Genomic DNA, 18,989 nt, shown 5'->3' with positions numbered 1-18,989 from the left:
GTGTTTGTTGTGTTGTGTTATGTTATGTTATATTATATTGTATTATATTGTATTGTATTATATTTATTGTATTGTGTTGTGTTGTGTTGTGTTATATTATATTATATTAATTATATTATGTTATATTGTATTATATTGTGTTATATTGTATTGTATTATATTATATTATATTATATTGCATTGTATTATATTATATTATATTATGTTACATTATATTGTATTATTATATTATATTATATTAATTATATTGTTATATTGTATTGTATTGTATTAATTATATTAATTATATTATGTTATATTATATTGTATTATATTGTATTGTATTATATTATATTAATTATATTGTTATATTAATTATATTATGTTGTATTATATTGTATTATGTTGTATTATATTATATTATATTGCATTATATTATATTATATTATATTATATATTAATTATGTTATGTTGTATTATATTATATATTATATTATATTATATTATATTATATTATATATTATTGTATTATATATTAATTATGTTATGTTGTATTATATATTATATTATATTATATTATATTATATTGCATTATATTATATTATATTATATTATATTGTATTATATTATATATTATTGTATTATATATTAATTATGTTATGTTGTATTATATATTATATTATATTATATTGCATTATATTATATTGCATTATATTATATTATATTATATATTATTGTATTATATATTAATTATGTTATGTTGTATTATATTATATTGCATTATATTATATTATATTATATCATACCATACCATACCATACCATACCATACCATACCATACCATACCATATTATATTATATTATATTATATTATATTATATTATATTATATTATATTATATTATATTATATTATATTATATCATATCATATCATATCATATCATATCATATCATATTATATTATATTATATTATATTATATTATATTATATTATATTATGTCTTGTGTGCCACTCTTTGGCCTGCCTCCCAGCACGGGCTCCTCCCATCCAGCAGGTGTCGCTGTGGCGCAGTGGGATTCGGAGTGGAGGCGGGGAGAGGAGCCTGGGAATCCGTCCGGGCCGAGCCATGGCGTGGGCTGGAGGTTGACCTGAGCCGGGACCAGAGCGGGAGTGGCGTCTGCACAGGTCAGGGGGGGCTTAACGCGCGATTGCATGACCTAGCCTGGCTGCATTGGGCTGCATTGCAGCCATTGCTTGGCTTGGCTTTGCTTTCCTGGCATTGCATTCTATTGCAATCCTTGCTTTTGCATTGCAAGGCTTACATTACATTGCATTGCTTTGCATTGCATTTTGCAATTTCCAAGCTTTCCTGGCTCTCCTTCCTGGCTTCTCTTTTGCTGTCTGGATCCTTCTATGTTGTTTTTTAATTTTCTGTTGCTCTCCAAGCTTGGCTACTTTGTAGATGTTTACATTTGGGGGAATAATAATAATAATAATAATAATAATAATAATAATAAACAATAATAATAATATTAAGAGCAACATTTGGGGAAATTATTATTATTATTATTATTATTTCCCCAAAGGCAGCAGGCCTATATTGGGGAAAATAATAATCAAAATCATAATCATAACAATAGTGGGTTGCTGTGACTTTTTGCATGTCCCAGCAGCATTCTCTCCTGACGTTTCTCCCCCATCCATTACAAGCATTCTCAGAGGTTGTGGGGCCTGTTGGGAAATAGGAGGAAAATGGGGTTTGTATGTCTGTGGGAACTGCTAAGTATTCAGTGCTCATTGCTGTGAGTTTTGCATGTCCCAGCAGCATTCTCTCCTGACGTTTCTCCCCCATCTAGGGCAAGCATTCTCAGAGGTTGTGGGAAAATAATCATCATAATAAGGAGCAGAGCAAGAGTAGCAGGCCTATATTGGGGAAATAATAATAATAATAATAATAATAATAGTGGCTTGCTGTGAGTTTTGCATGTCCCAGCAGCATTCTCTCCTGACGTTTCTCCCCCATCTATGGCAGGCATTCTGAGAGGTTGTGGGGTCTGTTGTAAAATAGGAGGGAAGTGGGGTTTGTATGTCTGTGGGAACTGCTAAGTATTCAGTGCTCATTGCTGTGAGTTTTGCATGTCCCAGCAGCATTCTCTCCTGACGTTTCTCCCCCATCTATGACAAGCATTCTCAGAGGTTGTGGGGTCTGTTGTAAAATAGGAGGGAAGTGGGGTTTATATATATATATATATATGTGGGAACTGTTAAGTATTCAATGCTTCATCAAGGATTCGCCCCTCCCAGGCAGCAAGCAGCTAGACTTTGAAGCTACAAGGCCATTCAGCAACCAGCCAGGCTTTGAAGCTGCAAGGCCATTCAGTGCTAATCAATTGCAGTATTCCCACTTGTCTTCTTTCTCCCGCCCTGGACATTATTCCACCTCCCAACAAAGGATTCCCCTCTAACAGGCAGTAACCAGCCAGGCTTTGAAGCTGCAAGGCCATTCAGTGCTAATCAAGCTGGCCAATTGCAGTATTCCCACTTGTCATCTTTCTCCCACCCTGGACATTATTCCACCTCCCAACAAAGGATTCCCCTCTCCCAGGCAGCAACCAGCCAGGCTTTGAAGCTGCAAGGCCATTCAGCAACCAGCCAGGCTTTGAAGCTGCAAGGCCATTCAGTGCTAATCAAGCTGGCCAATTGCAGTATTCCCACTTATCATCTTTCTCCCGCCCTGGACATTATTCCACCTCCCAACAAAGGATTCCCCTCTCCCCAGGCAGCAACCAGCCAGGCTTTGAAGCTGCAAGGCCGTTCAGTGGCCAATTGCAGCATTCCCACTTGCCTCGAGCAGGCAAGGGTTCTTTCTCCCACCCTGGACATCATTCCACCTCCCAACAAAGGATTATCCCCTCTCCCAGGCAGTAACCAGCCAGGCTTTGAAGCTGCAAGGCCATTCACTGTTAACAAAGGTGGCCAATTGCAGCATACCCACTTGCCTTGAACAGGCAAGGGTTCTTTCTCCCGCCCTGGACATCATTTCACCTCCCAACAAAGGATTCCCCTCTCCCAGGGAGCAACCAGCCAGGCTTTGAAGCTGCAAGGCCGTTCAGCAACCAGCCAGGCTTTGAAACTACAAGGCCATTCAGTGCTAAACAAGGTGGCCAACTGCAGCATTCCCACTTGACTCCAATAGGCAAAGGTGCTTTTTCCCGCACTGGACATCATTCCACCTCCCAACAAAGGATTCCCCTCTCCCAGGCAGTAACCAGCCAGGCTTTGATGCTGCAAGACCATTCCGTGCTAAACAAAGTGGCCAATTGCAGCATTCCCATTTGCCTCCAGCAGACAAGGGTTCATTCTCCCGCCCTGGATATCATTCCACCTCCCAACAAAGGATTCTCCTCTCCCAGGCAGTAACCAGCCAGGCTTTGAAGCTGCAAGACCATTCAGCAACCAGCCTGGCTTTGAAGCTGCAATTCCATTCATTGCTTATCAAGCTGGCCAATTGCAGCATTCCCACTTAACTCCAACAGGCAAGAGTTCTTTCTCCCGCCCTAGACATCATTCCACCTCCCAACAAAGGATTCCCCTCTCCCAGGCAGTAACCAGCCAGGCTTTGAAGTTGCAAGGCCATTCAGTGCTAACCAAGGTGGCAGCATTCCCAGTTGCCTCCAACAGACAAATTTGAATACTGGTGGGGTTGGAGGGGGTGTTGATTTTGTCATTTGGGAGTTGTAGTTGTTGGGATTTATAGTTCAGCTACAATCAAAGAGCATTCTGAGCTCCATAAGTGATGGAATTGAACCAATCTTGGCACACAGAACTCCCACGACAAACAAAAAATACTGGAAGGGTTTGGTGGGCATTGACCTTGAGTTTGGGAGTTGTAGTTCACCTACATCCAGGGAGCACTGTGGAGACTCAAACAATGATGGATCTGGACCAAACTTGGCACATATACTCAGTATGCCCAAATATGAACACTGGTGGAATTTGGGGGAAATAGACTTTGACATTTGGGAGTTGTAGTTGCTGGGATTTATAGTTCACCTACAATCAAAGAGCATTCTGAACTCTACCAACTATGGAATTGAACCAAACTTGGCACACAGAACTCCTGTGACTGACAGAAAATACTGGAAGGGTCTGCTGGGCATTGACCTTGCGTTTGGGAGTTGCAGTTCACTTACATCCAGAGAGCCCCGTGGTTATTGGTGAACTACAACTCCCTTGCGTTTGGGAGTTGCAGCTCCCACCCAGTGGGGGCTGCAATAATAATAATAATAATAATAATAATAATAATAATAATAGTTGTAGTAGTAGTTTGGGAGCTATAGTTCACCTACATCCAGAGAGCCCTGTGGTTGTTGTTGTTGTTATTGTTATTATTATTATTATTGCAGCCCTCCCCCTGTGGTGGGGGCTGCAATAATAATAACAATAATAATAATAGTTTGGGAGTTGTAGTTCACCTACATCCAGAGAGCCCTGTGGTTGGCTGCAATAATAATAATAATAATAATAATAATAATAATAGTTTGGGAGTTGTAGTTCACCTAAATCCAGAGAGCCCTGTGTAATAATAATAATAATACTTTGGGAGTTGTAGTTCACCTACATCCAGAGAGCCCTGTGGTTGGCTGCAATAATAATAATAATAATAATAATAATAATAATAATAATAGTTTGGGAGTTGTAGTTCACCTACATCCAGAGAGCCCTGTGTAATAATAATAATAATAATACTTTGGGAGTTGTAGTTCACCTACATCCAGAGAGCCCTGTGTAATAATAATAATAATACTTTGGGAGTTGTAGTTCACCTACATCCAGAGAGCCCTGTGGTTGGCTGCAATAATAATAATAATAATAGTTTGGGAGTTGTAGTTCACCTACATCCAGAGAGCCCTGTGTAATAATAATAATAATAATAATAGTTTGGGAGTTGTAGTTCACCTACATCCAGAGAGCCCTGTGTAATAATAATAATAATAATAGTTTGGGAGTTGTAGTTCACCTACATCCAGAGAGCCTTGTGGTTGGCTGCAATAATAATAATAATAATAGTTTGGGAGCTATAGTTCACCTACATCCAGAGAGCCCTGTGGTTGTTGTTGTTGCAATCCCAGGTGACAACATCCAGCCCGCAAGTTAGCAAGTTAGCCCAAGCCTGGTGTAGATGGACCCTTGGAATCTGTAGCTATGATTGTGGATTATGGGCGTTGTAGTCTGGCAGATGCCTTCCCCTCCACCGCCTCTTATGGGGAAGAGATTGACATCTAACCAGGTTTAGCCTTCTTTTCCAGACGTGTCCTACTTTCTCTCCGTGTTGGAAACCATGGGGGAGACATGCACACATCTGTCTCCTTCCCGTGCCCCAAATCCCATCGCTCTGCCTTCCTCGAGAGCCTCTCAATCGCGCCATTGATTGCCCTTGCGCCGTCTGATACCGGATTATCACGGGACCCATCTGTCCTGTCGCTGCGTCCTTCGAACCCGTGGCTCCGCAGATGTGTTTTGGTTTGTTTGTTTGTTTGTTTACTTGTTTGAAATTCCATAATTTGGGTGCACGGCACGTTCTGTTTCGTCACACGTCTCCTGAACTACAGCTCCCATCATCCACTAACAGCAAAGGAAACTCCTTCGAACCCGTGGCTCCGCAGATGTGTTTTCGTTTGTTTGTTTGTTTACTTGTTTGAGATTCCGTAATTCGGGTGTGCGGCTTGTTCGGTTTCATCACGCGTCTCCTGCACTACAGCTCCCATCATCCACTAACAGCAAAGTCCTCCTTTGTAGAGCTTTCTTTGGCTGGATTATAATTCCCATCGTCCACTAAGACAATATAATCTAGACTTTGATTTGTAAGGGTCTCCCCTCCAAACTGATCCCATGCATTGCTTGCGAAGGGCGTTTCTTGGGCTGGATTACAACACCCATCATTCATCACTCAGCATGATATAGCTCCCATCGTCCACTAGGACACTATAATCCAGGCTTCGATTTGTAAGGGTCTCCCCTCCAATCCGATCCCATGCATTGCTTGCAAAGGGCGTTTCTTGGGCTGGACTACAACACCCATAATCCACCACTCAGCATGATATAGCTCCCATCGTCCACTAGGACACTATAATCCAGACTTCGATTTGTAAGGGTCTCCCCTCCAATCCGATCCCATGCATTGCTTGCAAAGGGCGTTTCTTGGGCTGGACTACAACACCCATAATCCACCACTCAGCATGATATAGCTCCCATCGTCCACTAGGACACTATAATCCAGACTTCGATTTGTAAGGGTCTCCCCTCCAATCTGATCCCATGCATTGCTTGCAAAGGGCGTTTCTTGGGCTGGACTACAACACCCATAATCCACCACTCAGCATGATATAGCTCCCATCGTCCACTAGGACACTATAATCCAGACTTCGATTTGTAAGGGTCTCCCCTCCAATCCGATCCCATGCATTGCTTGCAAAGGGCGTTTCTTGGGCTGGACTACAACACCCATAATCCACCACTCAGCATGATATAGCTCCCATCGTCCACTAGGACACTATAATCCAGACTTCGATTTGTAAGGGTCTCCCCTCCAATCTGATCCCATGCATTGCTTGCGAAGGGCGTTTCTTGGGCTGGACTACAACACCCATCATCCACCACTCGGCATGATATAGCTCCCATCGTCCACTAGGACACTATAATCCAGGTTTCGATTTGTAAGGGTCTCCCCTCCAATCTGATCCCATGCATTGCTTGCAAAGGGCGTTACTTGTGCTGGACTACAACACCCATCATCCACCACTCGGCATGATATAGCTCCCATCATCCACTAGGACACTATAATCCAGGCTTCGATTTGTAAGGGTCTCCCCTCCAATCTGATCCCATGCATTGCTTGCAAAGGGCGTTTCTTGGGCTGGACTACAACACCCATCATCCACCACTCGGCATGATATAGCTCCCATCGTCCACTAGGACACTATAATCCAGGCTTCGATTTGTAAGGGTCTCCCCTCCAATCTGATCCCATACATTGCTTGCGAAGGGCGTTTCTTGGGGTGGACTACAATACCCATCATCCACCACTTGGCGTGATTCACAAAGTCTGAAAGGTTTCCGGGCCCAAGCGGTTCGGATCAATGAGTGAATTGAGTTTGGTGTTCAGTAGGACAACCTACTACTCCATTGTGTCATCCACTTCATGGGGAAGACTACAGGTTCCATCATCCCCAACTAGGATGATTACAAACCCCAAACAGTCCTGGTCACAAGAGTTTCCAATAAATTATTTATCCGAATTTGTATTGGTATTTCGCCTTTGTTACCTTGTTGAACGATCCATTGATCCTTTCTTGTCATTGAGACATTGTGAAGTAGGTCTTCTCAGAGCTGGAGAAGGGAGAAAGTAGGTAGGTAGCCGATCCACTGAGACATTGTGAGACATTGTGGAGAAAGTAGGTGGGCAGCCGTCCCATGTAGACATTGTGAAGTAGACCTTCTCAGAGCTGGAGAAGGGAGAAAGTAGGTGGGCAGTCGTCCCATGGAGACATTGCGAAGTAGGTCTTCTCAGAGATGGAGAAAGGAGAAAGTAGGTAGGCAATGTTCCCATGGAGACATTGTGAAGTAGGCCTTCTCAGAGCTGGAGAAAGTAGGTGGGCAGCCATCCCATGGAGACATTGTCAATCTTCTCAGTGCTGAAGAAGGGAGAAAGTAGGTAGGCAATGGTCCCATGGAGACATTGTGAAGTAGGCCGTCTCAAACCCGGAGAAGGGAGAAAGTATGTAGGCAGCTATCCCATGGAGACATTGTGAAGTAGCCACTTCTCCAGCTGTGGCCTTCTCAGAGCTGGAGAAGGGAGAAAGTAGGTGGGCAGCCGTCCCATGGAGACATTGTGAAGTAGGCCTTCTCAGAGCTGGAGAAGGGAGAAAGTAGGTGGGCAGTCATCTCATGGAGACATTGTGAAGTAGGCCTTCTCAGAGCTGTGGAAAGGAGAAAGTAGGTGGGCAGCCGTCCCATGGAGACATTGGAAAGTAGGTCTGCTCAGAGCTGGAGAAGGGAGAAAGTAGGTGGGCCGTCGTCCCATGGAGACATTGGAAAGTAGGTCTGCTCAGAGCTGTGGAAAGGAGAAAGTAGGTGGGCAGCCGTCCCATGGAGACATTGGAAAGTAGGTCTGCTCAGAGCTGGAGAAGGGAGAAAGTGGGTGGGCCGTCGTCCCATGGAGACATTGGAAAGTAGGTCTGCTCAGAGCTGGAGATGGGAGAAAGTAGGTAGGCAACGGCTCCATGGAGACATTGTGAAGTAGGATGTCAAAACTGGAGAAGGGAGAAAGTAGGTGGGCAGCTGTCCCATGGAGACATTGTGAAGTAGCCACTTCTCCAGCTGTGGCCTTCTCAGAGCTGGAGAAGGGAGAAAGTAGGTAGGCAACGGCCCCATGGAGACATTGTGAAGTAGGATGTCTCAAAACTGGAGAAGGGAGAAAGTAGGTGGGCAACGGCCCCATGGAGACATTGTGAAGTAGGTCGTCTCAAACCTGGAGAAGGGAGAAAGTATGTAGCCAGCTATCCCATGGAAACATTGTGAAGTAGCCCTGTATATATATCTTCTCCAGCTGTGGCCTTCTCAGAGCTGGAGAAGGGAGAAAGTAGGTAGGCAACGGTCCCATGGAGACATTGTGAAGTAGGCCGTCTCAAACCCGGAGAAGGGAGAAAGTATGTAGGCAGCTATCCAATGGAAACATTGTGAAGTAGTCCTGTATATATATCTCCTCCAGCTCTGGCCTTCTCAGAGCTGGAGAAGGGAGAAAGTAGGTAGGCAATGGTCCCATGGAGACATTGTGAAGTAGGTCGTCTCAAACCCGGAGAAGGGAGAACGTATGTAGGCAGCTATCCCATGGAGGCATTGTGAAGTAGCCACTTCTCCAGCTGTGGCCTTCTCAGGGATGGAGAAGGGAGAAAGTAGGTAGGCAACGGTCCCATTGAGACATTGTGAAGTAGGACATCTCAGAGCTGGAGAAGGGAGAAAGGTAGGCAGCTTTCCCATGGAGACATTGAGAAGTAGGATGTCTCAAAGCTGGAGAAGGGAGAAAGTGGTTGAGAAGCCGTCCCATGGAGCCATTGTCAAGCAGGTCTTCTGAGACCTGGAGAAGGGAGAAAGTAGGTGGGCAGCCATCCCATGAACATATTGTGAAGTAGGTCTTCTGAAGGCTGGAGAAGTGAGAAAGTAGAAAAGCTGTTCCATGGGGACATTATGGGTCTTCTCAGAGCTGGAGAAGGGAGAAAGTAGGTAGGCAACAATCCCATGGAGACATTGTGAAGTAGGCCGTCTCAAACCCGGAGAAGGGAGAAAGTATGTAGGCAGCTATCCCTTGGAGACATTGCTAAGTAGCCCTGTATATATCTCTTCTCCAACTCTGGCCTTCTCAGAGCTGGAGAAGGGAGAAAGTAGCTGCCTACCTTTCTCCCTTCTCCGGCTCTGAGAAGGCCTACTTCAGATGTTTAAAATATGTACCTGTTCCGACTTATACACACATTGAACTTGAGAACAAACTATTGAACCTCTCTTGTTCGTAACTTGGGGACTGCCTGTATTATGAAAAGGCAGGGATATTGTTCTGGGTTTGGGAGCCACCACCAAAAAGGCTCCGCTGTACGTCTTCCCTGCCCGGCTTCCTGCGCGAAAGGGTACGAAAGCAAACTCTGCAGAGTTTTGTTATTTTTAGAAGGCGGGCAGGTTCGTATCTGAAGCGGGCGCGTGATGTGTTCCCGGAAGCGTCGCCGAACGCGACCTGGGACCGGTACTCGCTGTCACCGAAGACGAGTCGGCGGCTGCTTCTCCGGCTCTTGGGTATGTCTTCGACAACGATGCACTTCCCTTTCGGGGGACTTTTGGGTCTTGGCTCACTCTCGCTTTTTCTCTCTCTTGGCACCGGAGAAAGGAAGTGTGTCGGGTGTTCAACAACTCCCTTCCTGTCCTTTGTCGTTTCTCGCGCGCAACGGGGCGGCTGTTGTTGTTTTCGTCTCCAAAGGGGTTCGAAATCCGACAGCCACCAAATCTGAGCTCGGAAGTAAGTGGAAGTATTATTATTATCCTGGGGATCCTTCCTTCACTTCCTCCGGAAACAACTGGCGGGATTTGTAGTTTTTGCAATAGGGTGCCGTTGGAATTTATAGTTCATCGGGTACGCAATGCAGAAACACATCTTGGAAATGTTTCATTTCTGTTTACCCAGAAAGTTTGGGATTCTGGAAAAGGAAAAGCAGAACGGCGTCTGGGATTTGTAGTTCGAAGGCGAAGGAAGGTTTGGACACGTTTACGGTTTCATCACACCTGGAAATGACTTGGATGTGGTGCTGCGAAATGTTCTAATGTTCTAATTAATACACAACAAATACCTTATTATTATATATATTATTTATTAATATTAATTAATATTAATTATTATTATAATTAATACACAGCAAAGACCTTATAATAATGCCATTTATTATTTATTAATATTACTTATTATTATTCTAATTAATACACAACAAATACCTTATACATATATTATTTATTATTTATTTATTATTATTATTGTTGTGTATTAATTAGAATAATATTAATAAATAATAAATATTACTATAAAGACTGTTGTGTCTTAATAATTATAAATATTAAAAATTGTTATAAGATCTTTGTTGTGTATTAATAAGAATGTTAATAAATATTAATAAATAATATTATGATTAGGTATTTGTTGTGTATTAATTAGAATAATAATTAATACTAATGAATAATACATATAACACCTTTGTTGTGTATTAATTAAAATAATAATTAATATTAATAAATAATAAATAATAAAAGGTATCTGTTGTGTATAGTAAAAGTAATAATGAATATTGTTATTTGTACACAACAAAGCCCACAAGGGCTTTGTTGTGTACTAATTATTACAATAATAATTAATATTAATAAATAATAAATATTATAAGGTGTCTGTTGTGTATAGTAATAATAAATAATTATATTATAATAATTAATACTAATAAATAATAAATATAAGGTGTCTGTTATGTATAATAATTATAATTATAATAAATAAATATTGTTATAAGGGCTTTGTTGGGTACTAGTTATTATAATAATAATTAATATTAATAAATAATAGATATTATCATTATAAGAGGCCTTTGTTGTGTATCAAGGTCTTTGTTGCGTATTCCTATATGGTGAAATGAGGCAGGACTAGATGACCCTTGGGTGCCCCTTCCAACTTGAGTGGATTATGGACTTTCCTTGGAAAATAGGGTGGACGCTCCATTTTCCGTAGCTCAAGATGACCGGGGTCGGTGCCTCTGGTGCCTCTGAGCATGGGCGGATCCACTTTTGTGCTTTTGGAAGACGTTGCGGATGGGTCGAATGTTCTCTTTGAGCGTTCTCCCTCTAAATATAGTGACTTTCCTTCCTTTTTGGTTTAAGAATGAAAGAACCGGGTGTGCAACTTCCCTTCCTCCTCCTCGCCGGGTTTTGCTCCATCAGCAAAATGGGATTTTTCTCTCCCTCCTTTCTTCCCTTTTTTGTGCAGATATCTCTATTTTGCGCTGAAAATTGTGTGCGAATTTTGCGTTCTGATTTTTGTATTCTTTCGTTCCAAAATTATATTTATTTGATTTTCTCAACTCACGGTCAATAGAAAACAGTGCAGTTTCGAATATACTACAAGACATAAAATTATAAATATATATATACAAAATACAAAAAATATAAAATTATGAAATAAAAATATAGAAAAAATTAGAAAACAACTGTGTCATCAAAACAAGTGGATCGAAAGCTAATAAGTTTGGTTTTGAATCCAGTAGAAAAATATTCTCCCAATGTATTGTCATCCAAATGGACTAGATTACACATGGCCCCGCCTCTTCTGGGCTGACCCCGCCCCTTCTCACCTGACCCCGCCTCTTCTGGCCGGACTCCGCCTCTTCTTACCTGACCCCCCTCTTCTCACCTGACCTGCCTCTTCTCACCTGACCTGCCTCTTCTCACCTGACCCCGCCTCTGCTGGCCGGACCCCGCCGCTTCTCACCGGACTCCCCTCTTCTCACCTGACTCCCCCCTTCTCACCTGACCCCACCTCTTCTCACCTGACCTCCCTCTTCTCACCTGACCCCACCTCTTCTCACCTGACCCCGCCTCTTCTTACCTGACCCCGCCTCTTCTCACCTGACCTCCCTCTTCTCACCTGACCCTGCCTCTTCTCACCTGACCCCACCTCTTCTCACCTGACCCTGCCTCTTCTCACCTGACCCCACCTCTTCTCACCTGACCCCACCTCTTCTCACCTGACCCTGCCTCTTCTCACCTGACCCCACCTCTTCTCACCTGACCCCACCTCTTCTCACCTGACCTCCCTCTTCTCACCTGACCCTGCCTCTTCTGACCTGATCCTGCCTTTTCTGGCCTGACCCCGCCTTTTCTCACCTGACCCCTCTCTTCTCACCTCCCCTCTTCTGGCCTGATCCCGCCTCTTCTCACCTGACCCCGCCTCTTCTCATCTGACCTCCCTCTTCTCACCTGACCCTGCCTCTTCTCACCTGACCCTTCCTCTTCTCACCTGACCCTGTCTCTTCTCACCTGACCCTGTCTCTTCTCACCTGACCCCACCTCTTCTCACCTGACCCCACCTCTTTTCACCTGACCTCCCTCTTCTCACCTGACCCTGCCTCTTCTCACCTGACCCCTCCTCTTCTCACCTGACCCTGCCTCTTCTTGCCAGACCCCGCCTCTTTTCACCTGACCTCCCTCTTCTCACCTGACCCTGCCTCTTCTCACCTGACCCCTCCTCTTCTCACCTGACCCCGCCTCTTCTCACCTGAACCTGCCTCTTCTTGCCAGACCCCGCCTCTTTTCACCTGACCTCCCTCTTCTCACCTGACTCTCCTCTTCTCCCTTGACCCCCCTCACCTGACTCTCCTCTTCAGACCTGATCCCGCCTTTTCTGGCCTGACACCGCCTTTTCTCACCTGACCCCGCCTCTTCTTACCTGACCCTGCTTCTTCTCACCTGACCTCGCCTCTTCTCACCTGACCCCGCCTCTTCTCACCTGAGCTCTCCTCTTCTCACCTGACCCTGCCTCTTCTCACCTAACCCCTCTCTTCCGACCTGACCCTGCCTTTTCTCACCTGATCCACCTCTTCTCACCTGTCCCCACCTCTTCTCACCTGGCCCCACCTCTTCTCACCTAACCCCATCTTCTGGCCTGACCCCACCACTTCTGACCCCGCCTCTTCTTCCTAGGTGCTTCTGAATGTTCTGTATCATGTCCAAGCAAGACTCCTATTGGTTGGGATGAAGCGGGAGGCGGGACATGTCATTGCTCCGCCCCCATTGCCGACTTCTCTCTGGCTCGTCCCTCCCTCCTTCTGAGATTCTACCGACATTCCGTGTGGCTTCCCATGCGGACTTCTATTGGTTGAGGTTCAAAGGGAGGCGGGGCTTCTCAACCACACAACCCTGCCTCTTCTGACCTGACTCCTCCTCTCGTCTTTTCCCCCACACACAGATGCCGTGAGCTGGCGCCATGGCGGAGGAGTGGGCCCCACAACTGGTGGACTACTTCGTGGTGGCCGGCTTGGCGGAGACCTCTAAGCCCCTGGAGGATGAGGGGCAGCCCCCGCCACGCCCGGCCCGGCCCAGCGAGCCCATCGTGGACGTGGCGGTCATCGTCCGCTCCCAGGGCGAGGAGGTGCCCCACGGCTTCACCTGCATCGACCGCACGGCCGCCGGGCACCCCGTGGAGCTCAACGCGGGGCTCCTCAACAACCCCCAGATGTTCCTCTGCTACCGGAGGGGCCGGGACAAGCCCCCCATCGTGGAATTGGGGTGAGCAGGGGTAAAGGGGGTGGGAGGACCTAGAAATGTGATGGTCCTTCAACACTGGAGGACCTAGAAACGTGATGGTCCTTCAACACTGGAGGACCTAGAAACGTGATGGTCCTTCAACACTGGAGGACCTAGAAACGTGATGGTCCTTCAACACTGAAGGACCTAGAAACGTGATGGTCCTTCAACACTTTAGGACCTAGAAACGTGATGGTCCTTCAACACTGGAGGACCTAGAAACGTGATGGTCCTTCAACACTGGAGGACCTAGAAACGTGATGGTCCTTCAACACTGGAGGACCTAGAAACGTGATGGTCCTTCAACACTGGAGGACCTAGAAACGTGATGGTCCTTCAACACTGGAGGACCTAGAAACCTGATGGTCCTTCAACACTGGAGGACCTAGAAACGTGATGGTCCTTCAACACTGGAGGACCTAGAAACGTGATGGTCCTTCAACACTGGAGGACCTAGAAACGTGATGGACCTTCAACACTGGAGGACCTAGAAACGTGATGGTCCTTCAACACTGGAGGACCTAGAAACGTGATGGACCTTCAACACTGCCATATAGCAGTGTAGACTCAGATAGTCCAGTCCAAAACAGGTCATCTGGATCACCCGTGGGTGTTTCCAATGGGTATCTTAAATGGGGTTGTTCCTTCCCTTCTCTTCCCTGGTATCCATATCTTCCTTGTCTCCATAGGGTGCACTACGACGGGAAGGACCGCCCCAAGCCCGGCTTCAAGGTGGTCGACACGACTCCTTACAGCCACTCGGCCAACCTGGCCTCCGGGAGCCCCGGCCACCAGCGCACCTTCTTGATGTACCGGCGCGCCACCGAGGGCCAGGCCCACAGCACCCTGGGCATCACGGACATCTGCCTCATCATGCCCAGCAAAGGGGAGAGCACCCCACACACCTTCTGCCGCGTGGACCGCAACCTCAACGCTGGGATGGTGAGCGCCCTAGGAGATGTATATGTGTGTAGATAGATAGGTAGGTAGGTAGGTAAAATCCTAGAGTTGAGAGGGGGCCCAAAGAAGGCCATCCAGTTCAACCACCTTCTGCCATGATAGATTGATTGATTGATGGAATCCTAGAATTGACAGGGGCCCAAAGAAGGCCATCTAATATAACCCACTTCTACCATAATAGATGGATGGATGGAGTTGACAGGGGCCCCAAAGCAGGTCATCCAGTCCCACCCCCTTCTGCCATAACAGATAGATAGATAGAATCATAGAATTGAAAGGGTCTCCAAAGAAGGCCATCTAACCCAACCCACTTCTACAATGATAGATAGATAGATAGATAGATAGAATCCTAGAGTTGGAAGGAAGACCATCTAGTCCAACTCACATCTACCATAATAGATAGCTCGATCGATAGATAGATAGATCTATCTATCGATCGAGCCCACTTCATTGAAAAAATCAGCAATCTCAAGCTAAATACAAATGACATACTGATCAGCTTCGATGTGGTGTCTCTATTTACCATGGTCCCAGTTGCAGACACCATGGCACTCATCAACCAGAGGTTCCCAGAAGACATCACGGCGCTGTTTCACCATTGCCTCACCACCAGCTATTTTCAGTGGGACAATGAATTCTACGAACAGAAATATGGAGTAGCTATGGGGAGCCCTCTCAGCCCAGTCATAGCTAACTTCTACATGGAACAATTTGAAAAACAAGCTCTTGAAACAGCAACCAAAAAGCCCACTATATGGTTCAGATATGTGGATGACACTTTCACCATTTGGAGCCATGGAGAAGAAGAACTCAACAGGTTCCTGGAACATCTTAACAGCATCCACCCTAACATCCAGTTCACTATGGAAATAGAAAAGGAAGGAAGACTGCCTTTTCTAGATGTCCTAGTCATCCGCAAACCAGATCAACAATTGGGTCACACCGTCTACAGAAAACCCACCCACACAGATAGATATCTACATAAAAACTCCAACCATCACCCAAGTCAAAAAAGAAGCACCATCAAAGCCTTGGCAGACCGTGCAAAAAGAATCTGCGAACCCCACCTCCTCCAAGATGGACTGAACCACCTCAACTGGGCTCTACAGGCCAAGGGAGACTCCACCTCAGACATCAGAAGAGCTGCAAGACCACCGAGAAGAAGCCACGAGAGTCAAGATGAAGATCCACCCAGAGGAAAAGTGTTCCTGCCATACATCAAGGGAACCACTGATCGCATAGGAAAGCTGATGAGGAAACACAACATACAAACAATCTACAAACCCACCAAGAAAATCCAACCAATGCTCCGTTCAGCAAAGGACAAGAGGGATCCTCTCACCTCTGCAGGAGTCTACCATTGTATACCAGGCAGCTGTGGACAAGTCTACATAGGGACCACCAAACGCAGCGCCCAAACAAGAATCCAGGAACATGAAAGGCACTGCAGACTACTCCAACCAGAGAAATCAGCCATAGCAGAGCACCTGATGAACCAACCTGGACACAGCATTTTATTTGAGAACACAGAAATGCTGGACCACTCTCACAACCACCATGTCAGACTACACAGAGAAGCCATTGAAATCCACAAGCATGTGGACAATTTCAACAGAAAGGAAGAAACCATGAAAATGAACAAAATCTGGCTACCAGTATTAAAAAATTCTAAAATTAAAACAGCAGAGAGAAAAACAGGCAGGGACATCTAAGCACCTTTCATTAAGAGTTTGCTCCAGGCACAGTCAGCCCATTGTATGCTAATCAAGGTGGTCAGTTGAAAAGATTCACACCTAGCCCAACTTACAAAAGCCTTTTGTCTCACCCTGGTCAGTCCACAGATATATAAACCCCTTTTTTCCCAGCTCCAGCAGACCTCTGAAGAAGCCTGCCATAGATGCAGGCGAAACGTCAGGAGAAATGCCTCTAGAACATGGCCATATAGCCCGAAAAAACCCACAAGAACTGAGAGATAGATAGATAGATAGATAGATAGATAGATAGATGGATAGATAGAATCCTAGAGTTGGAAGGGACCTCAAAGACCATCTAGTCCAATCCACGTCTACCATAATAGATAGATAGAATCCTAGAATTGAAAGGGATCCCAAAGAAGGCCATCTAGTCCAACCCCCTTCTGCCACAATAGATGGATGGATGGATGGATAGATAGAAACCTAGAGTTGACAGGGGCCCCAAAGAAGGCCATCCAGTCCCTCCACCTTCTGACATAATAGATAGATAGAATCCAGAGTTGGAAGAGACCCCAAAGAAGACCATCTAGTCCAACCCCTTTCTACCATAATAGATAGATAGATAGATAGATAGATAGATAGATAGAATCCTAGCGTTGGAAGGGACCCAAAAGAAGACAATCTAGTCCAAACCACTTTTACCATAACAGATGGATGGATGGGTGGGTGGATGGATAGTAAATAGATAGATAGATAGATAGATAGTATTCTAGAGTTGAGAGGGGCCCCAAAGAAGGCCATCCAGTCCCACCCTCTTCTGCCATAATAGATAGATAGAATCATAGAATTGAAAGAGTCCCCAAAGAAGGCCATCTAATCCAACCCACTTCTACCATAATAGATAGATAGATAGATAGATAGATAGATAGATAGATAGATAGAATCCTAGAGTTGGAAGGGACCCCAAGGAAGACCATCTAGTCCAACTCTCTTCTACCATAATAGATAGTATCCTAGAGTTGAGAGGGTCCCCAAAGAAGGCCATCCAGTCCCACCCCCTTCTGCCATAATAGATAGATAGAGTACTAGAGTTGGAAGGGACCCCAAGGAAGACCATCTAGTCCAATCCACGTCTACCATAATAGATAGATAGAATCCTAGAATTGAAAGGGATCCCAAAGAAGGCCACCTAGTCTAACCTACTTCTATCATAATAGATAGATAGATAGAATTCTAGAGTTGACAGGGGTCCCAAAGAAGGCCATCCAATCCCACCCCCTTCTGCCATAATAGATAGATAGATAGAATCCAGAGTTGGAAGGGTCCCCAAAGAAGACCATCTAGTCCAACCCACTTCTATCATAATAAATAGATATAATCCTAGAATTGAAAGGGATCCCAAAGAAGGCCATCAATAGATAGATAGATAGATAGAGTCAGAAGGGACCCCAGGGAAGACCATCTAGTCCAACCCCCGTCTGCCATAATAGATAGATAGATAGAATCCTAGAGTTGGAAAGGGACCCAAAGGAGGCCATCTAATCCAACCCACTTCTACCATAATAGATGGATGGATGGATGGATAGATAGATAGATAGATACATAGATAGAATCCTAGAGTTGGAAGGGACCCCAAAGAAGACCATCTAGTCCAACCCCCTTCTACCATAATAGATAGATGGAATCCTAGAGTTGGAAGGCATCCCCCAAGAAGGCCATCTATTCTTCTCATTGTGAGAGTAATCTTCCCCTCTGAAGGAAGGGACATTCACTCTGAGGGGGCACAGTGGTCTCCCATGAAGCTGTATCCCCAATCCTTGTTTCCACACCACGCCACATTTTTCAAAATCGAATTATCACAGGGGTGTTAACTCTTCCCTTTGCTACCGAAAGCTATATATACTTAGATAGGTATAGATAGATATATAGTCTCTCTTACCAGAACTGCCTATTTTCTGCTCTAATTTGTAAACAAAGACTTTTGTTGACCTCCGTAGCTCCAGGTGTTTTTCCCTGGGAGTCTTCTGTATCACTTAGCTAATCTCTCGACTCCTTATCTAATGTTGCAGTTTCTGGCTCCTCTGGCTGACCTTGAGGCCTTGCACTTTCTGAATCAGGTTTTCCCCCAGAAAGACTTTTGTTGACCTCCATAGCTCCAGGTGTTTTTCCTTGGGAGCCTTCTGTATCACTTAGCTCATCTCTCGACTCCTTATCTAATGTTGCGGTTTCTGGCCCCTCTGATTGACCTTGAGGCCTTGCACTTTCTGAGTCAGGTTTTTCCCCAGAAAGACTTTTGTTGACCTTCGTGGCTCAGGTGTTTTTCCCTGGGAGCCTTCTGTATCACTTAGCTTGACTCCTTATATAATGTTGCGGTTTCTGGCTCCTTTGGCTGACCTCGAGGCCTTGCACTTTCTGAGTCAGGTTTTTCCCCAGAAAGACTTTTGTTGACCTCTGTGTCTCAGGTGTTTTTCCTT

General features: G+C 45.0%; 1 protein-coding gene across 2 annotated transcripts in view; it reads left to right on the top strand.

Moving 5' to 3' along the window:
• Positions 1–1,068: 1,068 nt before the first annotated feature.
• DENND4B (DENN domain containing 4B) overlaps positions 1,069–18,989 on the top strand; it is a 58,874-nt gene continuing 40,953 nt past the window's right edge. The window contains exons 1-3 of one of the 2 annotated variants that reach the window (XM_060757990.2): positions 1,069–1,165; positions 13,524–13,843; positions 14,551–14,803. In XM_060757990.2, coding sequence (XP_060613973.2) covers positions 13,542–13,843; positions 14,551–14,803 — 555 coding nt within the window. In that variant the 5' untranslated portion in view covers positions 1,069–1,165; positions 13,524–13,541. Of the gene's footprint in view, positions 1,166–9,736; positions 9,824–13,523; positions 13,844–14,550; positions 14,804–18,989 lie in introns of those variants that run through there. The other variant, XM_060757991.2, reaches the window with a different exon arrangement.

Source organism: Anolis sagrei, chromosome 12 (genome assembly GCF_037176765.1).
Source record: "Anolis sagrei isolate rAnoSag1 chromosome 12, rAnoSag1.mat, whole genome shotgun sequence".
NCBI classification, from domain to species: Eukaryota; Metazoa; Chordata; class Lepidosauria; order Squamata; family Dactyloidae; genus Anolis; species Anolis sagrei.
This window is presented reverse-complemented; position numbering and strand designations above follow the sequence as displayed.